The 24,075-nt window shown below is 51.8% G+C and overlaps 8 protein-coding genes across 8 annotated transcripts; 5 read left to right on the top strand and 3 right to left on the bottom strand.

Moving 5' to 3' along the window:
* Window positions 1–275: 275 nt before the first annotated feature.
* On the bottom strand, window positions 276–1,511 carry GT037_008134 (uncharacterized protein; the record flags this gene model as incomplete). The annotated part of the gene is made up of 2 exons (XM_038933181.1): window positions 276–1,067; window positions 1,134–1,511. 2 exons carry the CDS (start codon window positions 1,509–1,511, stop codon window positions 276–278), a joined length of 1,170 nt encoding a protein of 389 aa, XP_038783846.1.
* Window positions 1,512–2,282: 771 nt separating this feature from the next.
* Window positions 2,283–3,579, top strand: GT037_008133 (uncharacterized protein; the record flags this gene model as incomplete). The annotated part of the gene is made up of 4 exons (XM_038933180.1): window positions 2,283–2,505; window positions 2,567–2,673; window positions 2,726–2,900; window positions 2,960–3,579. The coding sequence occupies 4 exons, from the start codon at window positions 2,283–2,285 to the stop codon at window positions 3,577–3,579; spliced, it is 1,125 nt and encodes a 374-aa protein (XP_038783845.1).
* A 693-nt stretch (window positions 3,580–4,272) lies between these two features.
* On the bottom strand, window positions 4,273–5,925 carry GT037_008132 (2-deoxy-d-gluconate 3-dehydrogenase; the record flags this gene model as incomplete). The annotated part of the gene is made up of 3 exons (XM_038933179.1): window positions 4,273–4,814; window positions 5,048–5,671; window positions 5,760–5,925. 3 exons carry the CDS (start codon window positions 5,923–5,925, stop codon window positions 4,273–4,275), a joined length of 1,332 nt encoding a protein of 443 aa, XP_038783844.1.
* Window positions 5,926–6,740: 815 nt separating this feature from the next.
* Window positions 6,741–15,529, top strand: GT037_008131 (e3 ubiquitin-protein ligase nedd4; the record flags this gene model as incomplete). The annotated part of the gene is made up of 7 exons (XM_038933178.1): window positions 6,741–6,817; window positions 7,477–7,508; window positions 7,720–9,390; window positions 9,614–9,993; window positions 10,039–10,127; window positions 10,182–11,170; window positions 11,787–15,529. Coding segments are annotated over 7 exons (6,981 nt in total), but the record flags the coding sequence as incomplete, so codon positions are not given.
* Window positions 15,530–16,964: 1,435 nt separating this feature from the next.
* On the top strand, window positions 16,965–17,515 carry GT037_008130 (uncharacterized protein; the record flags this gene model as incomplete). The annotated part of the gene is made up of 2 exons (XM_038933177.1): window positions 16,965–17,253; window positions 17,358–17,515. The coding sequence occupies 2 exons, from the start codon at window positions 16,965–16,967 to the stop codon at window positions 17,513–17,515; spliced, it is 447 nt and encodes a 148-aa protein (XP_038783842.1).
* A 1,122-nt stretch (window positions 17,516–18,637) lies between these two features.
* GT037_008129 (uncharacterized protein) lies at window positions 18,638–20,461 on the top strand (the record flags this gene model as incomplete). Its single annotated transcript, XM_038933176.1, has 1 exon — window positions 18,638–20,461. One exon carries the CDS (start codon window positions 18,638–18,640, stop codon window positions 20,459–20,461), a length of 1,824 nt encoding a protein of 607 aa, XP_038783841.1.
* Window positions 20,462–20,998: 537 nt separating this feature from the next.
* Window positions 20,999–22,033, bottom strand: GT037_008128 (dhs-like nad fad-binding domain-containing protein; the record flags this gene model as incomplete). The annotated part of the gene is made up of 2 exons (XM_038933175.1): window positions 20,999–21,624; window positions 21,688–22,033. 2 exons carry the CDS (start codon window positions 22,031–22,033, stop codon window positions 20,999–21,001), a joined length of 972 nt encoding a protein of 323 aa, XP_038783840.1.
* Window positions 22,034–22,339: 306 nt separating this feature from the next.
* GT037_008127 (uncharacterized protein) lies at window positions 22,340–23,912 on the top strand (the record flags this gene model as incomplete). The annotated part of the gene is made up of 2 exons (XM_038933174.1): window positions 22,340–22,553; window positions 22,603–23,912. The coding sequence occupies 2 exons, from the start codon at window positions 22,340–22,342 to the stop codon at window positions 23,910–23,912; spliced, it is 1,524 nt and encodes a 507-aa protein (XP_038783839.1).
* Window positions 23,913–24,075: the final 163 nt, after the last annotated feature.

The following is a 24,075-nucleotide window of genomic DNA, read 5'->3' as shown; positions in this document are numbered from 1 at the left end:
TCCATGATCAATGATGTTTCTTGGTTTTGCGATAAATCCTATGTGAGGAGCATATGGCCTGAGCAGAAACAGCTATCGAATGTGAAACATGAATATCATGTCACTTGCGATTCCAAGATTGCATCGTCACTAGCTGAGTAGAGTGTAGGGCTGTAGCTACAGCGTTGGAAAAAGGCCGAAGGAAAATGTTTTTGAAGGCTATAAAAAAGGTCAGAGTGTTGAGTATTCTCGAGATGCTCTTTTATGCTATGGCTCTTCTATCGTCAAGCCTATCTTTATTGCCCGTCTGGCGGTAGCTCCAGTGCCACCCCCAACGCTGCATAAACGGCTTGGATGTATGACATGGTCCGAATACCACCCAACAGTGTCGCATCCATTTTATTCATCATATAAGTCACTGTCAGTTTCCGCTCTACGTCCATAATCACCACACTTCCACCCCAGCCTCCCCATGTGCAGATCCGACCCTCGGGCAGCCACTCCATAATGGTGTCCTTTCCTGTCAATGCAAAGCCCATGCCCCATCTGATTTTCTGGCCGACGACAAGGTCGCGTCCGTTTTGCTGCTCCTGGAAGATGAGGTCGATCGTCGCAGGCGAGAGGAATTTCCGGCCGCCGTTGATGCCTCCAAGCGAAACGGTCGACATGATGCGCCCGACGCCCGCAGCGTTGGAATGTCCGTTCGATGCTGCGAGTTCCGCAGACCGCCAGAGGGGCTTGTTGGCTTCGGTTGCATCCATGGACGGGTTTCCTAACGAATTCGAAGGATCAGTGTAGTCAACCTCCTTGTTCGGCAAGTGCCATGGAGGCGGCGCACTGATGGTAGCAACACGGCTCAAGTCTGCTTCCTTGACACCGTACTGAAAATCTGCGCTTAGAGGCTGTACAAGTTCTTCCTGGACAAATTCTCCAAGAGGTTTGCCTGTGACGCGAGATACGAGGGCGCCGATGAGAGGACCCATGGTCAATCCGTGATATCCAGACGCACTGCCTGGTTTGAACATTGGCGCCTGTTGCTCAAGCATCTTTACTGCCTTGTCCAAATTGCAGATGTCCTGTACTGCAACCTGATTTTAGGTGTACAAAGTCAGTGTATATCTCATATGCAGTTCGTTCATGGACATTTTTTTTACCTTCTGCGCCCAGCTGCACAGGCCAGACGCATGGCTCAGCAAATGTCGTACTTCGATATCTTGTTTTCCGTTCACGGCGAACTCGGGCCAGTACTTTGCGACCTTTTCGAACGGGTCTAGAAGGCCTCGTTCGATGCAAATAAGTGCTGCGAGACTGGTAATGGTTTTCGTAGTCGACCAGACGTTGACGAGGGTGTCTTCTCGCCATTCGCGCGTGCGCGTCTCATCTACGTAGCCACCCCAGATATTAACAACGTCCTTGCCGTCAATATTGACGAAGATGGAAGCGCCTATATCCTTGCCGTCTGTGATGCTTGCCTGTAGCAGCAGTGCCACCGCCTTGAAGCGGTCTTCGTAGGAGCCGTGAATGGTTGCCATTGTGCAGACTTTGTATGCGTTCTGAGATTGTGTGTTTATAATAGCCAGAAGACAGCTGAAATAATCAGCGATATGACCTATCTTTTTATAAATATCAACATATCTATGTCTTAGAGTGAACATCCATCATGCATCATACAAACAGATACACTCCGTATTCGGCCCGTATTCGGTGTTCGGAGATGTCATACACTCCGCAACCGTGTGCCACTGTAGCCATATGAAGAGCTTTGGTAAAGAACTGTTAGCGAGTAATCACCAGATTGAGTTGCTTACTTGATACCCACATATCTTTCAGTCTTAGTCTTGTTTAGGAAAGTAACTCCATGCCAAGCAAAAGCTGCGGGACTAGGCGCATCTGCTCACGTTACCTAGATCCAGTGGCGGCACATGCGGAACCTGATTGGGAATTGAAACTGGCTTGTGGTCCAAGAAGCGCTGTCTCGGCGATGCAATGTTCGCCGCACCGAAGAGAATGCATGTCTGCCACATCACAGTGGATTCACTTGGTTGGCTGAGCTCTGCGACGCTGGCTTACCAACTATGTGCCATACAACACAATCCTGCCCGAGCCGAGATAATGCATCACAAAACGTTTTGTTCCGGCCATGGTAAAGTTTCCGACGGACCAGCAAATGAGCTTGGAATTGTCTTATAAAAGCTACGGTCCTGACGACGACATCGACAACAATATCGACGCCGTAGCTCTGGGAATTTCTTTTTGTGTGTAAGATCAAAACTCTCAGCGTTTGACAAATTCCGCACCCCAGCATGTCTATTCACGGTTCCAGCATCACCAGCACGTTCGATCTAGACAAAGCGATTCCTTCGGGGATCAATCAGACTCCACCAATGGGCGAGTCGTATGAAAAGGCCAACTCCGGTCCCATCTTAGCATCGACTTCGAGTAAGGCTCCAGATGGTGGTCTGAACGCGTGGCTAGTAGTTTTTGGTGCCTGGTGTACCTCCTTCTGCAGTTTCGGATGGAACAACAGTATGTTCATTTAATTACACTGCTCTCTTACTTCTGGACGCTGACAACGCGTCTCTTCTAGGCATTGGCACTTTTCAGCAGTACTATCAAACAGAGCTTCTGCAGCAATATTCCCCAGGAACAATATCCTGGATCCCCTCCTTGCAGATATTCTTCATGTTCGCTATGGTAAGTATGCATATCCATGTGGACTACCCACAGGATTCTGATCGTCATTTAGGGTCCAATCGTTGGCAGAATTTACGATTGTTATGGGCCACGATACCTGATATTCGTTGGGTCCTTCCTCCATGTCTTCGGATTGATGATGACGTCCATCTCTACAGAGTACTATCAAATCATGCTTTCTCAAAGCGTCTGTAGTGCTATCGGCGTTTCACTTATATTCCAGCCAGGTCAGTATCTCAATTTGTAGAAATCATGATGAGAGTTACGATTTCTAACCCCACTGAAGCTCTCAATGCCATCGCCGGCTGGTTCGATAAGAAACGCGGTATAGCCTATGGTATCCTTTCCACTGGGTCTAGCGTCGGCGGCATCGTCTTTCCCATCATGACTAGTCGCCTCATTCCGTCCGTGGGTTTTGGATGGACATTACGTATTGCTGCTTTTCTGATCTTCTTCCTGCTTGTTCTCGCTTGCTTGACTGTCAAGTCTCGATTTCCACCCAATCGGCAGGTTGTCACCAGAAAACAACTTGTCGCGCCATTTCATGAGCCAGAATTCCTTGCTCTCAACGCCGGACTGTGTTTATTCACATTCGGCATGTTTATTCCCATCAATTACTTTGTGGTGGAGGCTACTTCCAATGGGATGAGCCGAGGTCTAGCACAATACCTCGTTGCCATGTTCAACGCTGCTAGGTACGCGCCCCCAATTTTCATTCTCTTCCTGCAAGCATTGGCTGATGGTGGCTTTGCACACAGTCTCTTTGGTCGTCTCCTCACCGGATATCTAGCCGACCGTATCGGAAAATACAACGTCTTCACCCTGGCTGCGTTCGCCACCGGAACAAGTACTTTAGCCTTGTGGCTTCCATCCGGCAGAAACGATACTGCACATATCGCGTATTAAGTTCTATATGGATTCTTCTCCGGCGCTTATGTCTCCCTGATAGCGGGTCTAGTAGCACAAATTTCTCCAATAGAACAAATTGGATTCAGAACGGGACTGGTGTTCTTCGTCAACAGCATTGGAGCGTTAACGACGTCGCCTATTGCTGGCGCGATCCTGGACAGGGAGAATAGGGAATGGACGGGAGTCAAAGTATTCTCTGGTGTTCTCTGCATCGCAGGCACAGCGTTCGTGTTTGGGGCGAGAATCTCTAAAGTCGGCTGGAAGTTCAATGTCCTCTTCTAACATGGCAACAGCTTTGGCTGCAACCATACCAAGGTTATGTTGTCATGTTTTTACCTCGATTTATTACATCTTTCCAAAATGACTGATCAGTTTATAGAGACGTTCAGATGTATAATTATAGACTAAGTTTATTGTAGGATTGCACATGTCAGCGATCCAGGAACCCAGAACTCAGAAGCTCCCCAAATCTGTATTGTCCATCCTTGAGTCCCAATACAGATAGTCAAATGTATTCGTACTTGGGCCCATAATTGAGGGAAGTTGTGCTTCGTAAGTAGATCATTTATTTTAACAGTCGTCGCTGTCTCCACATCGAAGCTCTGTCCTGGCTCAATTCCCATGACGACGTCTCCTTTGTCTCCTGCTGATGCGGAATCCCTCGATTCCATTGCCTTCTCCCCAGTCTGCTCAAGAGCGTCCAATTCGAGCCTGCCTCATGAAGGAATCCATTTGCAAGGCAAGAATATGCCAACATCCACGCCCTGTCCGCGCTGGGACTTGGAAGTGGTTGCTGATCCCTAGGGTTTTGGACGCGTCGAGGAGGTCTCGTTCTGTTCCTTGACACGCCTTGTTTGTTCGTAGAGACGAAGGCGTAGCGGCAAGCGTCGAAGCGTGGTGTCGTAGCCATATCTGGCGAGTGACGAAGTCGAATTTGCTGGGAATTAGCTTGCCAATAAGATACGCCATGCGTTGTATGGGAATATTCTGGTCGCAGTGTTGCAAATACTCGATCTCAAAACGTGCCCTGAGCGTTTCGTACGCTTGTTGCCATGCCATTTCATTAGGATGGCTCATGTTGGACGAAGCGCTCAGTGACGACTGTCGGAGAGCATTATAAGCTTCCCTGACCATTAGACTAAGAGACATATCAGTCCATTTTGGCTCCACAGTAGGGCGGTCTTTTATTGAGACCAAAGTGCTCCGGTCAGGCAACTTCGCGCCGCTTAGTGCTACACGGTCAGGAATGACCACGTCCTCAAGACTATCTTGCTTGGTTCGACAGACTTGATTTGATAGAACAGTTATAAAGATTAAGAATTGTCTGAGGGATGAGCCAATGTTTCCTTCGATCAGAACACCATGGCTCCCCCGTCCACGATAATGTCTGTTCCATTTATATAACGTCCCGCGTTACTACATAGCAACACCAAGGGTCCTGTAAGTTCCCACGGATGACCCATACGGCCCATCGGATTCCTCTCATTCCAGCTCTTGCGCGCTCTAATCAAACCATCACCGTCGTTAAGTATCGTGTCCATGTAGCCTGGGCTCAAGCAGTTAACTCTGATGCCATAGCTACTCCACTCAGCAGCCAAGCTCTTTGCCAGCGATAGCAACGCTGTCTTGGACGAGTTGTATGCACATTGCGGCTGTGGGTAGTTTGTATGATGCGCAGAAATACTCGCAGTAAAGGTGATGCTCCCTCCAGTCCCTTGAGCGCGCAATTGCTTCGCAACAGCCTGCGCGCAGAGAAAAGAGCCTGTGAGATTGATGTCGTGCGTGCGCCGCCATTCGTCGGCCGCCATCTCTATGGCGTGTGTGCAGCCTACGACGCCCGCGAAGCAGCATAGCATGTCGATACTGCCTAGCACCTTGACGGAGCTTTCTACGGCCGATGCGATGGCTTTCTCGTCGCGCACGTCGACGGCTTCGGTCATGATGCGCGCGTGGGGAAACTTGGCGTGGAGTTTCTTGACGCTTTCGAATGCTTGGTCTGGGTTCATGTCCCATAGGGCTAAGCCTGTGGCTCCATGTTCGAGGAGCGCCTGCGCGGCTTCAAGTGCAAGTGTACCTGCGCCACCAGTGACTAGGACGTGATTGGTTAGCTGGACGTTCAAGCGTATAGTGCATGGGGTGGAACAGGCGAGTGTGCTACCCTGTAGGCGTTCACGTACTAACTGCGTTTCCCTTGACCTGGAACCTATACTGAGCTCTTTGTGCGGTAGAAAGGTCGTCTGGGGGTGGTTTGGGCGCTGTGAGAGGGTTGTCTGCTGTTGACAGTGTCATCTCTGGCAGCTGTCGATTGACGAGCGCAGCGCGGTCATCTCCGTCTCCTGGCATTTTGGCTGAATTACTAATGTGGTGAAGCTTGATGCGTATGTATAGAGAACTTCTTGTTATCTTCTCAAGCGCGCAATACGGATCTCGGGCTTCTTTATGAAATTCTTTCGGACGACAGCAGTCCGCATGTACAGATGGTCGGTGGAGCTGGCCCAGCTCGAACATGACGTCGCGAGCTCTGCCCCACTAACGTTCTTTCAACCCACCAGAGTCCGAGGCAGGTTTGCCGAGCGTGGGGTCTCTTGTCTCTACAGCACCAGCAAGACCTCTGCAAGACTTCTACAATACCTCTGATATCGGCGTTACAACCCCTTCACTTGCAGTTCGTGGCAGCATTTCGCAAAGTCATGGCATGGCAATTCGGAGATCGCGATGTCCGCATGGCCATTAGCAAACAGATTGGGTGCATCATCAAAGAAAAGGAGTCTTGTGGCTTACATTTCAACCAACAATAAAAGTATACTAACAAGTGTAAGTGATTCCCTGCGCCTTGTTTGCAGCTGGGAGCAACAATAGCACACGTTCTCGCACAAATGCGCAACGCATAGCTGGCGTGCATAGTCGATAGTCTTATTCGAAGCATTTATCCAGCACCGCTTTCAACAATCATGAAATATTCAACCTAATCGACCGAGTCGCTACTAGAAAAGAACCTCGACCGAGATTGATACAATCATCTTTCGACAACTGCGATTTCCACTCTAGGACTGGTAATCATCGAGCAAGAAGCATGAAAAGATCAAGCCAACTTCAAGGATGGCGCGCCAGACACTCCGAGACCGGATGATCCATAGGGACTACTGACCCTACCAGCTGACCCTCAGAAGATTCTTTACAGTTGTGATGAAAGGAATGAAGAGGGCCGAGACGAGGAGGATGACGGTGAGACATTGTACGTGGGTGGCGGTTGTGAGCCTGGAGAAGAATACGGTCTCTGCCAATGGGCCCTTGTCAAATATGACCGCAACCACCAAGGCCCTGGATGCGATTATATGGATCTACTAGACATAAGTCGGGAGCGCAAAATTTCGCCAAGAGAGTTGTGTCGTATGCCTTTGCAGCCGTAGTGCTCCATGGCCTGTCGACGCACAGGAACGAGGCGAGCAGGAGCAGCATGTGCAGCTGTCGTTATCCACAACGCGCGATGGGAGATACTTCATGTCATGAAGCCGTACTGCTTTCTTTCATCGGCGATCTGCTACATGGTTTGGACTGGAGAAGGGGAGTTACGTAGGCGCCTTCGATATGTTATGCCTCGCCTTCCGAAGCGAGCCGGCGTCAATGTCAGCAACACGTCGCAGTGATCATTTACAGCATTGAACAAAATAGATTATCTTGACAAACATTGTTGTTTTGGATATATAAAGACCCTAGCTACCCTGATTCATCGCGCTATGCATGTAAATGCGGGGTCTCCACATAGTGTATCTTCCCGCAGTGGCAGCTCGGTCCGCGCCATGAAAACATCCGACACCTGATCTACACCATTCAATCAAGACCGGCAATCCTGGATCTTTACCTATCTATTGACTTCCTTTCCTTGGTGCATAGAATGGCAGATGAAAGCAGCCTGCTCAGACGAGGTACAAAAAGGGCAAGAACACGACACGGGTTAATCCCACCCTCGACATGCCAAAACTGATAATAAGACTAACGCCATCTCCAGATGCATCAACTGCAAAGCAAAAAGACGCAAATGCGACGAAGCAAAACCCGCCTGCGGCCGCTGCAGCAGCAGGAGCGAAAAATGTGAATGGGCCTCTCGCCTCACCTTCCGGGCTGAAAACGCTCTAGGCGTCGAACCATCATCGCTGCATCGCCCGCCGGGACGACCACCCGCGCGTTTCAGGATCAAAGACGTAACCGCAGAGGTTATACGCGACTACCAGCACTATGATCCAGGAGAGGATCTCGATGTGTCGGATCAGTCTGATGGTCAGCAAGCGACTGCTTCCAACGACGTGTCGCCGCCTACGGTGCACGACCAGGGTACACCATATCAGGAACATTTCAATTGGCATCACAATCCGACTTTCCCAGCTGCGGAGCCTAATATTACTAGTCTTCGGTCTACTGATTATGTTCCTCTGCCCACTCCAGGAGATCTCGAGTCCATTTGGCACAGTCCCGTCGCCACTACGTATCTAGACGATAGCGTATTCCTGCCAGGCTCAGCATATCTCGATGCGCATTCTACTTTTCGAAACCACCTTATTCAGGAAGTGAGATCCAATGTGCCGACTCGACAAGTCACGCCTGATCCTACACGCATCGAGCATGTATGGGGAGTTAATGCGGACTACAACCCAGACACCGAGAGCCACATCACAGAGATCCCCACTCGCCTTAACGCAGTCGAAGAACAAACTCTCACAAACCCCTCCTCAGCCCCCCAGCTATCCCCAGAAGAAGAATTCGCACTCTGGAAAAATTGGTTCGATGAAGTCGCACCTTGGATCGATAAATTCGATCCTGAACGCCATTTCCGACATACACTTCCCGTTATAGCGCGGTCTCACGACCACTTGCGATACTCCATACTTGCGCTATCAGCACGCCAGACAGAGCGAAAGAACAACAGCAAGCACACGGAGAGGAGTTTATCTCTGTACCAAACAGCCATTCAACTCGTCTTACCACAGCTACACACGCGCAGCACGCCCGTAATAGCATCATGCGTTGTACTCTGCGTACTGGAGATGCTGAGTTCGTCGGCAAAAGCCTGGCACCAGCATCTCGATGGGTGTGCACATCTCTTGGAAGCTGTGGGCATCAATGGCTTCTCAGGCGGTGTCGACCAAGCGCTCTTCTGGTGCTTTGCGAGGATGGATGTTTGTGGTGGGCTTATCGCATCTTCCAAAACGCTTATACCGGTTGAGCACTGGGCTGACGGTATGGATCTTGACGGTGATGTGGAGCGCTTCCGAGCGGACGGCGGATACAACGTCCATGCGTGCGAAGCGGTGTATCTTGTTGCGCAGATACTCGGCTTACTGTCTTTCCATTCAAATCTAGCTGGGAGGGTTGGTGCTACACCACCCACATGCGCAGACACAGATGAAGCATACACAGTGCGATGGACTCGCCTCTGGTCTCACGTCTCTGCATGGTACACCGCCCGCCCCGCAGAAATGCTACCCATATCTTGCTTCTCGACCTCCGCATCCCCTTTTCCGAAGATCCTGTACAGCAACCCGGCCGCCATGTCTGGTAACCAGCTCCATCATACGGCGTGTATCTTGCTGCTTCGACACAAGCCTTCAGGCGTTATCGTCACACCCAAGCCCAACTCCATCTTCTGGCACGCGCGCCAAATCTGTGGGATATCGATTAGCAACGATGATCATGCTGCTTGGACGAATGCGATACAGCCGTTGTGGATTGCGGGCCAGTGGATGAGTCATGAGAGTGAGCAGAAGGCGATTTTGCAGCTGTTGGAGAAGATTGAGAAGCAATCGGGATGGAGTACGAAGTGGAGGGCTGAGGATCTGAAGGAATTTTGGGGATGAAAGATGCAATTGGTGACTACTGTAGCCTTGTTGAGTCAGCCTTGTCTCTTCGCGCGCGCGTGATTGTGTGGGTTGAAAGGGTTCCACGCTGTCTGCTGATGTATGCGCATGTGTTGTCATAATGCACAAGGCTTCCAATGAGTGTTGATGCAGTCGGATGCAAGAGCTCAGCCTTGGAGCTCAGCGCCTATTCTTGAGAGCCGCTCGTGTTCACGGGTTTGGCAAAATCTTTTGGCCCCCCATGTTCAGCCTCATAGCCTTGTGTATTGAGATAAAAGCTTCTTCGTTGCTGAGAATAGCGGCAGAAAGTCATCCACAATCCAGCATCGATCTAGCCTTGCTGCAACTAGCATCTGTCAGTATGGGTAACAGCTTTGGTTTTCTAAAGAACGTATCTGGAAGTCCTTTCCAATTCGCCGTGCTAGAGGCTTGCCAGGCTGAGAACATCAATTTGACCCAGGCTTGCAACCTAACGTTCAGCGCAAATCACGAGCTTCTTTCAATCGGTAATGTGACGCGGGGAAAGATGGTGCCGCAGCCTGGAATAGCTGGCATTGGAGTGAGTCGAAAGAGGCACCAGTAAATATAGTGTTAACACTGCCAGATATGGTTCGCAACGCTGCCGTTCTTTGTTGTTGTAATAACTGCTATGTTGTACACATTCCTCATATTCGTGGCAAAGAAAAGATTCTCGTAATTATCCTAGGATTATGGTCGTCAAACAGAACTAAGCACTGATACGCGCAGTGGATCCAACCTCTTGGCGTGGTTTAGAGACAAACGTAGCAAAGACCAGGATGCCAACACCACAAACACAGAGCCGTCTTGGGAAGACAAGATGCGCGCAGTAGGTCGAACCTTCGTCTTGAGTGTTGCAGACACTCAGATCATCTTTGTTGGAGGATTCCTTCTCGGTTTCGCTGGCCAGGGCAAGTGTAAACTGACGAGCTACCACTTCACTGCATCGGTTAGCCAGATGATGATTGCGCTGTCTGCCATCACTTTTTCTGTCGCTCTGGTACGGACCTACTGGCGAAATCCACTGGCCGCAGCACTCCGGCTAGTTCTTTCTCTCGGAGCTTTTATTGGCGTCGGTATAACCATTTTCAGGGAAGCCGACTACGCTCCATTTGATCTGTATAAGCCTCCAGAAAAGGATAGTGCCATCCTACTTCCAGTGGCTTGCTTGTTGGAAGGAACACTACGCTCCGCGGCAGAGAAGCAAGCACAGGAGAGCGACGCAGATCTCGGCTTCGGAGCAGCACTCAATTGGTTCTGGCCAGCACCCGACAGAACCTTGTTCATCGTCCTCGGCGTCACCTTCCTGTGGGCGCACTTTCTGGGTTTCGTTCGCTTTCGCGAATCCCGCAAATTTCGCAACCAGGCAATAAAAGAACGGTCCTGTATGCGGAAATCCTTCAGTCGCTTGTACCTGGGGTCGGTAATTCTCATGCCTACCGGGACGTCGATCTTCTGCTGGATCCGCGTCTACATCATGCGCAAGTGGGTAGATGAGTCTGGCTGGATGGAAAGTCCTAATACTGAGATGATCATTTGGGACTCTGGCGGATTGATCGCGATGGGAATCATTATCACAGTCTTAATGAACGTACTGACTGAGGCCTTCGAGAGAAAGAAGGAAGAAGCGACGAAGGAGATTGAAGAAGGGGCGGCGTATAAGCAGCTTGTGTCTCGGGATCCTTCACCAATGCACATGAACGACCGGGGGTACAACCGTGGGCAGAATCGACCCTTCAACACATCCAGATTAAGGTAGCAAGCTTTGAGGTAGTTACCTAGGTCATTGGTGAGGTAGTTGACTGTAGGAAAGAGGATCAGTATCGCCTGCAACAAGCATTACCGTTGCCTGTCTAGTGTTTTGCGACGGTCATTGGATTTGCGCTTTGGTGCGCGGTATTGCTGCTGAAAAACTCGTATGCTTTCCTGGAGAGAATTTATGTGTATTTTTCCAGAGTCTGTAGATGTCCACGATACCTGAGTGGAGGGTTGTTTTCGCGTCGTCTGATAAAGCGGTGTTCACGATGGTTGTGGAGTGTTGAAGCGCGACGTGATGACGGCAGGTGCACGGACGTGTCGGGCGCGGCGTTGCTGACTACTACTTGGTTGCTCCATCATCATCACCGGTCGACACTCGTCGAAGCTGGTCGAAGGCGAACACTTGGCTTCTCCCTTATAGACACGAATTACGACTCCAAGGGCACCACTTGTCTTCTAGAAGGATCACGATAACGCCCCGCGCTGGTCGAACGCTGCCTTTGCTGGCCTCGTCGACATTCACAATCATAATCATTGCGCGATACATGCACGATTAATCTAATACTCTCTTCGCAGTCTGGCCAACTAGTACCAACCTCGGGTGCAACGAGGGTACACCCTCACAAGGACTCCATCTGTTCACTTCCCGATTCGTCGTCTCGAAATCGCCTCACTCGACGGGCCCCGCCACCATGTTCACGAGTTTCACCGGCAACACGCGAAAGGCGCGTCAGGTGAACCTCGGCGGAAAGAAGACAAACCCCTTCGGTCCTCCCGGCTCCGGCGCCGGATCCCAGGCCGCCCTCGACCGCGCACAACAAGACCGCGTGCAACGACAGCGGGAACGAGATACGCTGAATGCGGCCAAGCGGATACAGAAGGTATGGCGGGGTCACTCCGCCAGGAGAGATGTAGCCGACGAGCTACGGGGGGCATGGGATCGGGCAGAAGAGTCGAGCGGCTCTTCGCATACCGTGGCATACAGCTCCGAGGGAGAAGCCCTGGCCCAGCTGCAACGGCTGCTCCGCTTCGCTTCCTCACGGAGTGATGACGATCTGAGACGGATACAACACTATGCGTCGCGACAGATGGAAGCAGTCAAGAAACTGGGCATTGCTTCGAGCGGACCATGGCCGTGGGCTTATTTGAGGCTGCAGCGCATATTGCTCGTCGCTATAGAACGGCAGCTTCAGAAGACCTCGACAGTCCAATGGCAACAGATTAGACCCTCTGTGGATGTGTTACATTTCCTCGCAGACCAGATACCCGCCGAAACGTCCCAAAACGCCCAAAATTACTACCGCGCCCTCGCGCTCGTCGTGTCCACATTTACCTCAATACTTGAAGCACAAAGTGACGGGTCAGACATGAGCGACATCATAGCAAGGGCAGCTATCTCGCCGATGAAGCGGGTGACCGGATATACACTAGATGCTTACGAAGCCTTTGGCATACATTTCTTGACTCTCCCGCTACTAGCATCAGACTCGCCATCACCGTGCCTACACAAGTTCCGCGACTCGCTCGCCGACTCAATCAACTACAAACTACTTGCGAACGCATTGGCAACTCTCTCTAAGAAAGCAGGACTGCAAAGCAAAGCCGAATTGAAGAGCACGTCAAGTCGACTGCGTTTGCTGGGAAACTTCATCTACTTTCACCGCTACGCTCATAACTTTGACACTCCTGAAGCGTACGCTATCCACAAAGATTTCGTAGCCGTAGTCTCCGTTCTGTTGAACTCTCTACCAGTCAACATCGTTGACGATGGTCATCCAATCGCCGAGCTTTCGGAAGATGGCATCGAGCAAGACTCCGAAATAGTGTCTGGTTTCTTGAAAGAGCAAGTTGGCTCGCTGGTGCACCAGGAAGGCATTGGTAGTCTTCTCGCCGGATCTTCGCAGTCAGCAGAAGCTTCGGACGATGAGAAGATTGATGAAGCACGCCAGCTCGCAAACTATGCCCTTGCATTACTTCGATTCTTTCCCCGCCGAGGTGACGAAATACGGATGTGGCTGTACATTGGTCCATCGGAGGCATCTGAAAAAAGTACAAAGAAGCTTCCGGCGATCAGGTACTTCTGGGAGGCGTCGAAACGATCATCCGTCTTCAGCACAATCTTCAAAGACTCCAGGGCAGCTATTGGACTTTTAAAGCCAAAGTCATCGAGCATGAACGGCTCCGACCGCCCGGGAACATCGGGACTGACACATCACGGTTTCTGGCAGCCAGCGCAGCAGCAAGTCGACCGCGATGCTATCACTACTGATGAGTGGCGGGTTATTCTTGTGTTCTTGGAACTATACACCTTTGTGCTTAAAGTCACTGATGATGAGGAGTTCTTTACGTCTGGACAAAAGGATGTATACTCTGGTCAAATCCGCGACAGTGGCTTACCCCTGACTGAAGTAAAGGATCTGACAACCTTCCTCAAGAATCTGGGTTTTACACTTTACTTTAACGCAGTAGACATTACGAATTCAGACGAGGACAATAGGAGCAATGGTACAAGTCTCAACTACTTCAATCCGCAAGTAATGGACAACCAAGCCCAAAAAGAGCATGCTGAGCCATCAATAGGTGGTGTCGCGGGCTTGAAGATCGATTACGTGAAAGGTCTAGTCACTGGGTTGCTCCGTATGGTGTACGAACGGGACTCGCGACGCAAGTTTCTGCCTGCAGACCACTGGTTGATGGTTTCGCGGTTCGACATGACTGGATTCATTCCTGCCGTAGTTGAAGAGGAGGAATCGCGACATAAGATTCAAGAGGAAGACGCAGATGATCTCGATGACCTGGAAGAAGAGGAGTTTGATGATACGCCACAGCTCATTGGCACTAGTCGAACGCAACAGCAACGACGCTTGGAGAAGCTACAACGGCAGCAGCGCAAGGCTTCGCGGAGACGGTACCTGCAAGCGGTGGCGCCTCGTCTTGAGATTTTGCAAAATATGCCCTTCTTTATACCCTTTACCACTCGAGTCCAGATCTTCCGCGAGTTTGTCAAGCTAGACATGATCAAACGAAGAGGGTCTGCGGATCCAGAATTTTGGCGATTCAGAACGATGCAGCAGCCAAACGCACGAAGTCAGTTGGAGAAACACACTGCAAGGATCAGGAGAGAGAACGAGTTCGATGATGCTTTCGAGCAGTTTTATGAGTTGGGCCAAGGCTTGAAGGAGCCGATCCAGATTACCTTTATGGATCAGTTTGGCGCTCCCGAAGCTGGTATTGACGGCGGCGGAGTCACCAAGGAGTTTCTAACCAGCGTTACCAGCCGAGCATTCATGCCAACAGACTACATTGACATGTTTGTCGAGAACGACCAGCACCTCCTTTACCCTAATCCCGCCGCCCTCGAAGAACACAAAGAAGCCCTCCGCCAAGCCGGCATCCGTGAAGGCTCCCAGGAGTACCGTGCACAAATTACTGAACTCCTCCAACGCTACGAGTTCCTCGGTCGCATCATCGGCAAATGTCTCTATGAAGGTATCTTGGTCGACGTCAACTTCGCCCCCTTCTTCCTCCGTAAATGGGCTCTAACAGGCGGCACGGGTTCCGCTCCCAACGAATCTGGCTACCGCCCCACGCTCAACGATCTCCGTGACCTAGACGAAGAACTCTACCAAGGCCTGCACAAACTCAAAACCTACCCCGGCGATGTCGAAGATTTCTCCCTCAACTTCACCGTCACCGACACGGTTGTCGTTGACCACACGACCTCGCCCAAGAAGACCAAAGCCATAACCAAGGACCTGAAACCCGATGGCTCCAACACCCCCGTCACAAATCAAAACCGCCTCGTCTACATTAGCTACATGGCGCGTCACCGCTTGCAAAACCAACCGTACGCCCAAACCGCCGCTTTTTTGCGTGGTCTAAGCACAATGATCCAACCCTCGTGGCTCTCTATGTTCAACGCCTCTGAACTCCAAACCCTCATCTCAGGAACCCGCACACAAATCGACATTGACGACCTACGCCGCAACACCATTTACGGCGGCACCTATGTAATCGGCGACGACGGACTCGAACACCCCACCATCCAACTCCTCTGGAAAGTCATGAAGGAAATGAGTGACGATGAACGACGGGCTGTGCTCAAGTTTGTGACGAGTACGCCGAGGGCGCCGTTGTTGGGGTTTGGGACGCTGAATCCGAGGTTCAGTATTAGGGATGCGGGGAGGGATCAGAGTAGGTTGCCGAGTACGAGTACGTGCGTTAATCTTTTGAAGTTGCCAATGTATGAAGATGAGGAGACGCTGAAGGAGAAGCTTTTGTATAGTGTCTTTTCGGGCGCTGGGTTCGATTTGAGCTAGGTTGGAGTGTGTGTGTGTGTGTGTGTGTGTGTGTGTGTGTGTGTGCGGGGTGAATTGGGAGATGCGTATAAGTAGGGCCGCAGGGAGGAAGACTGCCATCTCTATGAAGGAGAAGGGTATTATGTACAGATTATCCTGGTGATTACACTTACAAACAAGCACCCTTTTTCTTGCACACATCGTTGTACTCTAGATCATACGGATACCTAGCTCTCATGACTTGATAATATGCCTTTGCCTTGTTCCTCAGAAGATTTTAACAACCTCGGCATGACAGGCGAAACATCCAGGGTACGTTTCTTGAACAGGAAGACTAATCGGATCAATGCGATATGCCACATGGATCGGGAGATCAAACTCGACTTGTGCAACGGCCCCTTGACGCGACTAGTCTTGCTAGTATGCAGCCGTTGGGGCTAGCTTACCCTTGATTGTTGCATCCGCCTTTTGGACTAGTTGACGGGCGGACAGACGCCCGTTGTGGTCTGTGTGGAGGGGCGCCAGCAAAGTTATTCGGAGAACATTGCTAGTAGCGATCTCAATGAACAGTTTAGGAAACTTAGTCCGTAGCGCAACAACGAAACTCTGGATACGAAGGGTCACACCGCTGTCAACTATAGGATTAGTAATGCACTATCCATACACACTGGAAAGCCGACATCTACAACTGCCCACAGTCTAGAGTAGTGGTGCGTTTAGTCGATTACTTAATGTTCATATATTCCATTGTACATGCACATGCAGTACTTAGCAACGAGCTTCACTCCCACAATTTTCCCTTTGAGATGGCGTCATCCCTCAAAGTTTGATTAGAGGCGGTAGTCCGCTTTTTTTGCAATCTATACGTCGTCGGCGCTATGACGCCTTAGCCCTTCATGCCCGCGTTGTACGACGTCGGTCTAAGCTTTCTGTGCCAAGGAATTATCCATACGATCATGTACGCTGCCCCTTCTCACTGTTGAGAATAAACGGATCCTGGAGTCAGGGTCTAGCAAACAAAGGATTGTATAGCTTATTGGAACACTTCCAGCTGTAGGGTTCTTTTCTGGGTTGCGTCGCTCAACGTGACTATAGAGGGGAGACAGTGCAAGAAGGATCGACAAGTTTGTACGAAAGTCCCGTTATATATTTCTCTCCGTCCTTCGTGTTCATGTTTGGTAGGGACAAATACGATGTGCACGTCCCGCCGCAGGTTACATGATGTCGTTCCTAAAATAAACACGTCTCCTGCGTGATACCATGTCTATCCTCATGGTATCGCTGACGTCGGATACGAGGCACAGTGTTGTCTTTGTATATATAAGACCTTATCTCTCTGCTTTCCAATAAGAATCACTCAAGCTTTCCATTCACCAAGCACACTCGCTACCAACACTCACCAACACACACACACACACCAACAAACCACCTTACTTCGACAACAAAAACAATCACCATGCGCTTCACCATCGCCACCATCGCCGCCATGGCCGCCTCCGCCAGCGCCACCGTACTCCCGCGCTCCGACCTTGGCGGCTGGAACGTATCCTACGTGCAGACCGGCGGATCCGACAGAACACACTCGGAGCACGTGTACGGCGTGTACGCCAACGCGGAGCTCGCGGACAACATTGCCGTCGACTGCCTCTCGCAGACAACGAGCGACGGACAGGTTTTCTCTGGAAACGATCCTACGACCCTGACCTGCACTCCTGCGTCGTTCAGCTACGTGTACAACACCGATGGTATGTGTGGCATTCTCCTCCCACAATTTTCTGTTCGAGTCGTTTGTGTGCGCTCGTTCTTTTTTCTTTATGTTTTCGGTTTGCTGACTAGAACTTGCGATTAGATTCTACTTTGACCCTGACGCAGACTGTGGAGCTCAGCGGTACTAATGTTACTGTTAAGGGTACCTCGCAGCCCTTTACTACTAAGCTCGATCCTATCCGCGGAAAGGGTGGATCCGCTCACAACATCACTTTCCAGGCTACCACTGGTGTGGCGTAAATGCCTTGATCTGAGACTTGCAAAGCTTTGCGGGAGGGGGTGTAAAGAACCAGACAGATTATGTCGGGGCCAACAGTTGGAATGTACATCTAAAGGAGAGAAAAGTGGGACCATCATAGAAGGCAATATCAGCAAAGACAGAGAAGAAAATTAATAGCTCGAGTAGATTTTTAGAATTGAGTCCCCCATTTGCGGTCGCTCTTTCTCTTTTTGAGACGTGAGGTTTTCCATTTAGATGACGTCGGATTCTATGTAAACATCGCGAGAGTAAATGACGGCACTGTGCACCAGCCACCCATGAAGGGATATTGTGAGGACCGGTGTGACACTCATTGTAGAGACAGATGCTAAAGAGTGTAGTGCGAATCGACGTTGTAGCTCGGATGCATGGCGATATTCAAAACTTCTATCGTGCGTTGGCGCACTTTTTCTTTTCGTATGAACTCGCTCCATTGATCTTTTGCTAACAGTATTGGCCAGTATGTTCATGTTTGCTGAGAGAACAGATTCAATGACGAGAACCAGATTGACAGTTGTAAGGCGCTAGCGAACACGCTGCTTCCGGAGTCGCGTCCCCACTCACCCAGCTATCCAACTTCAATCTGGTGCTGTCAGACTAGCCATCAGAATGGCTGCAACGACCAGAGAGCCGCACGGAAAGAGCTGGTCTCTTCACGCCAATGCCACGGTAATCGACATTTTAGTTGACCTTCCGAGTTAGGTAGGTGGGGCAAGCGAACTAGCAAACCTCCCATCTGCTCAAGCGTGCATGGTAGTGCATCGAATCGCCTGCAGAGCAGGGGCAATCAACTTTACGGCGAGACAGGTCAGGATATTCTCAGTCAGACAGCCATCATCCGCACTCATCGCATCATTACAGTCGAGTATGGCTTTGAAACAGACACGCTGATCCTCACCCGTCGCACGCGAAGATTGTGATCACCGAAAATCGAAAAGCGCACCGCGATGCCGCCTGTATATTGTGTACACTAGAACTAGAATGTAGCGCATCGTCATGAGTCTCAGCTACATGTATGTTCACCGACGTTAACACGACACTCACCAGTCAACGACGCTAGTCGTCGTATAGGCTTTCGACAACGAAGACCCTCGCTTCGAGATATGGCGCTTCATCTAGCTGCAGCAGCCACCTACGCATACAGGCCTCTCTCTGCACGTCGCATCAGGCTCCTCAAACTACCCAACAACGTCGATTCTCAATGTGAAGAAGCGCCTACTCTGGTAGATGTATCGTTGGATACGCCACCCGCATACGAAACAGTCTCCTATGTATGGGGCGAGCAGATCAAATCATGCTTCTTCAACTTCAGCTCCGGTACATCGGTTGCAGTCACTCCAACTCTACGCACCACGATTGAGCGACTTCGCCCTCATTGCCAAACGTGCTACCTCTGGGTCGACCAGCTATGCATCGACCAGGCTAGCATCCCGGACCGCAATCAGCAAGTTGCTCTTATGGGCGAGATCTACAGCAAGTGCCAACGCGTGATGATCTGGCTGGGACAAGAAGTGCATCACTCCGGATACCTGGCATACTACTTCGACGACGGACTACCCCCAGAGCTTCAGCGAAAGACAAATCATACGCGCGTTTCGTCCTCCCGTTTGGAACAACCTGATGCGCAATCCTTTGTCCGGTTCTTGTTAGCACTGACGTGGTTTACCAGGGCGTGGGTGGTGCAAGAGGCCGTATTACCTCCCAAAGCATCATGCTTCCTCGGCCCTTTTACCTTCTCCATCGAGGACCTCTGGACCGTTGTAGTCCATCACAGAAGCGCAGAACGTTACTTTGCACAAACGGACTATAGCAGCATACGCCAGCATCCCGGATACCTCGTGCTGAGTGAGATCATGCGCCTGCGACAACAGGCGCGATACCGGAGCAAGAAGAAGCACAACCCAGCAGTTTGCTTCTACCACTCGCTGTCCATCTTTGCTCCGAGGTGCATGACGACGAGTCGGCATGATATCATCTATTCCTTCTTGGGATTGCAGAGAGATCCCCGTGTGCGCATCATACCCGACTACGATCTGGACTGGAGCGTTGTGCCTGTGATAGCGACGAGCACAATTTGTGAGGCGACAGAGAGTTTGAGTCTGTTTGGTATGTTGCACCGACAAGCAGGTGATGAGAGTCGGTGGCCGAGCCTCCCGTCCTGGGTGCCAGATTGGTCGAGAAGACTAGAGGCTGAACCCATGGTGTTTCCTCGGAGCTGGATATACTTCGACTCTGCGTCTGGAATGGCGCACAAAGCTAGGAAATCCAGTGGTCTACCTGCATCGCATCTGGTGGTGCATGGCAAGATTATCAGCGAGGTGGCGCACACGTTTCCTTTCTCCCGGGGCAGTGGAGAGCCGCTCGCGAACCGCCATGGATGGGATGTTTGCTCTTACCTCAATATACGGCGTTTACATCATCTCCTGGGGAAGACATGGCTAAACGATACGACAGCCCCGCCGATAGTGCGTCTTCTGAAAGTCATTTTGGCCGACGGGTCTTTCACGCTGAACCAGAAGCTACGAGAGCATTGCAGCGAAGGCTTGCCGGATTCTGATATTGACGAGTTGGCTGCAACGTACTGGTTCATTGAGTCCCTGGCGAAACAAGAAGACACCGAGACGACGGATCGCTCCAAGATGGATGATGACATGGGCAAACGAGCGACGAGACTGCGTGACCACGCCCGCGCAGCCTGGGGAAGACAACTGATAGTCAGCCGCGATTGGAGACTAGGACTTGCGCATACAACAGCACACGAGGGAGACGTGATTTGCATTGTCCACGGTTCCAAAGTACCGCTCGTGTTGCGCCGTCTTCAGAGTGGACGTTACCGCTTGATAGGCCAGTGCTACTTTGAGAGCGCCATGCGCGGCGGGGAGGTCACTTGGGGTGAAGACGATGCAGATGAATTTATACTCGAATGAAGGTTCCGAGACTTCTGCAATACATGACGCCTCTGTTTCCAGGTATTCGCTTGGAGAACGGGAAGACTACAGATTATCGAGACATGCAGTTGTAAGCTCGTACAAAACTCTTAGAACTTCCCTAATGGTCGTCTCTGTGGAAGCCTCGGTGATGAAATCAACTGGTCGACTCACGCACCTAGCCGGATGATTTGATTGGAGAGTTAGCTTGAGAGATTCTTTAGGAAGCTGAGGTTCGTATATCGTGTGGACGAGTCAGGTGAGTTTGAGACGAAGAGGGTGAGAGAGTGGGATCCGGAGAGTCATCCAGCGTGGTGTCAGGCGAGCAAGTAAAGGCAACAGATGTGAAGTTTGGGCGTCATAGTCTGAAGCTCTTGGTGCATTACCATACTAATAACCTATGTGTAGCTGCGATCATTGCATGCTATAACCCCCGTGCTCCAAGTCTGATTCAAAACACCTTCTTCACAACTCAAGCCACGATCTAAACGCAGAAGCCTCCTGTCAAGCTCCAAGCACCATTTCCACCCCCGGCTCTCAACTCTCGTCCGCAGCATCGCCCATTTTTTCCATATCAACCTCGCCAATAACGCCCTTCAACAACTCGGGCACAATCTGCGCGGCATCGCCCTGGAAAAACCAATCGCCGTCGTACAGTCCGCCCGCAGGCACATCATTAGCATCCATATTGATAATCGCCACGCGCGCGCCTTTACTGCGCGCCAAGTCGACGTAACCCGCGGCGGGATAAACCTTTGCACTCGTACCAATGACCATGATGAGATCGATACCCGCCTTATCCGACACAAAGGCATCGACGTCCTCCATGACCTTCTTGGGCAGGGCTTCCCCGAACCAAACGACGCCGGGACGGAGGAGGCCGCGTTGACACTTGGGGCAGTGGGGCAGGTGGCTGTAGTCCAGTTCAGGAATGGCGACGTTGACATCTGCAATGTCTAGTTCGCGGGCGGATGTAGTAGTGGGGTCGAGGGGTGCAGAGGAGCCGTCGTCGGCGGTTGGTATGGCGAGAGCGGGGACAATGGGATCGGTATAGTTATTCTTCTCGACATAGTTGCAGAAGAAATCTGAGCACTTGACGTCGAAGAGGGAACCGTGCAGCAACTTGAGCTTCTCAGCTGGGTGCTGTGCGCGGGGCGATAGGCCTAGTGGTGGTCGCATTAGCTATACATGCGATGACGATGAAGGAGTCGGGTTAAGATGCTTACCGTCGACATTCTGACTCAGCGTGATGAAGGCGTCCTTCTTCCTCGCTAGCTCTGCGAGGGCGTAGTGGGCGGGGTTGGGCTTGGCTTGGAGTGCCATGTGTCGTCGGTAGCTGTAGAATTGCCACACGAGCCCTGGGTCGCGCTCGAACGCGCCCGGCGTGGCTAGTGATGTCGCGTCATGCGTCCTCCACAAGCCGCCAGCACCTCTGAACGTCGGCAGGCCGGAAGAAGCCGACAGTCCTGCGCCCAAGAGGGCGAGGATGCGCGTTGACTTGGCGAGGTGTTGTTGGAAGCTTTCGAGGTCTTTTGGCGGGACGGCGCTGGGTTTGGCGGCCGTGGTGGCCATTCTGCGGATGAGGGTGGGGAGGATCACGGTGACGGGCGGGGGAACCACGGTGACGAGGGCGCTGGTCTTCTTCTTCTTCGCAGACTGTGTATGCGAAGAGAGGGGCAGTCTGGTGGTGGTACTGGTGTCATGTATGCGTTGTTTGTCCGACACATCGGGTGGCAGAGATGGGGGCCTGGAGGTGGTTGCGGGGGAAGCTGCAAGGTACGACGTCAGCTCTCTTCCCCACTAACTGCAATGCCCGCTAGCTAGCGCTGCCCACGACGTCGGGAAACGCCATGGTCTCTCCGACGTCCGGTAAACACCATGACTGTTGGCCTGAGACTGCTCCGGCCCACGACGCGGTTAGGGTCTTTTAGGGTTAGGTCGGAGGGACGACTGTGGAATACAAGGACACAATGGAACACGACGTGGAATACAACGAGGAATGCGAGGACGTATTCTGCCGTGCCAGCGTCTGAACTCCGATTTGGCCAACCGCTGCACGAAACGCATCCACACCTACTCAAGGCTGGGGAAGGTGATGACCACCCGGAGAAACTCTTGCCCGCTACTAACACGTCCAACAGTGACTCCCGGCATCACCGCCCTCGAGTACCACCACCGCCGCTGCGCCCTCGCCAAAGAAATCCCCCCAAACTCGGTCGCCATATTCGCTGCAAACGACCTGAAATACGCTTCCGGCGCCGTCTTCTACAAATTCCACCAGGATCCTGACTTCCTCTATCTAACCGGATTCAAGGAACAAGATGCGCTGGCCATCATCGAGAAACACGAGGGCGAAGACTTCACCTTCCACCTCTACGTGCGGCCCAAGGACGCGCGCGTCGAAGCCTGGGAAGGCCCCCGCTCCGGCGTCGACGCCGCAACAGATGTCTTCAACGCCGACGTCAGCGGCAGCATCGACGACCTCCCGCGCCTCCTCCCCGACATAGTGAACCGCGCCCAGGCAATCTACACCGACCTCCCCCAGTCCCGCGTCTCAAGGAACCTGCTATCGCGCTACCTCTCCGGCGCAGAACCCTCACGTACAGGCGGCATCTACACCGTGTTCCGCGATGCGTCCGCCTCTATTCGACCCCTCCGGCCCCTCGTCAACGAGCTCCGTCTAATAAAATCCGAAGCCGAGATCAAGAACATGAGGCACGCGGGCCAGCACTCTGGCCGCGCCATTACAGATGCGATGCGGCAGTCGTTTACCCGGGAAAAAGACCTAGATTCCTTTCTGGACTACTGGTTCAAACAGGATGATTGCGACGGCCCGGCCTACGTCCCCGTCGTCGCGGGCGGCATCAACGCAAACACCATACACTACGTCTCCAACGACATGCGCCTGAACCCCAATGAACTCGTCCTCGTGGACGCGGGAGCCCAGTATGGTGGCTACGTCACAGATATAACGCGTACATGGCCTGTCTCAGGCAAGTTCTCGCAGGCGCAACGCGATCTCTATAGCCTGTTGCTTGCCGTCCAACGCTCGTGCGTCTCCCTCTGCCGCACAGACTCGCACTTTACCTTGGACAAACTACACCACACTGCCTCCAACGCGCTGGCTAGCGGGCTCAAAGACCTAGGCTTTGATATGACGAGCACGACAGACGCTATACAAACCCTCTTCCCCCACCACGTCGGTCACTATGTGGGCTTGGATGTACACGACAGCCCTGGTCTGAGTCGCAGCAGGAAATTTGAAAAGGGCATGTGTGTTACGGTTGAGCCGGGTATTTACGTGCCCGATGATGAGCGCTGGCCCAAGTGGGCGAGGGGAATGGGCATGCGGATTGAGGATAGCATTTGTGTGGATGAGGAGAGTCCGTTTGTGCTTACGACGGAGGCGGTCAAGGAGGTTGTTGATATCGAGGCGTTGAGGGCAAGTTGAGACGGAGCATGTGAAATGTGTGTAAGAACCATAAGATGTAAAATTTTTGCAAGTGAAGTGCGAAATGGAGCTGCTTGAAAGCCAGGCAGGCGAACAAGCAAGCCTCCGCCATGCGATATGATCTTCTGCCTCCCCCCCCCCAATCTTGGTAGCAATATGGATA

Source organism: Alternaria burnsii, assembly GCF_013036055.1.
Source record: "Alternaria burnsii strain CBS107.38 chromosome Unknown 753, whole genome shotgun sequence".
NCBI lineage: Eukaryota > Fungi > Ascomycota > Dothideomycetes > Pleosporales > Pleosporaceae > Alternaria > Alternaria burnsii.
This window is presented reverse-complemented; position numbering and strand designations above follow the sequence as displayed.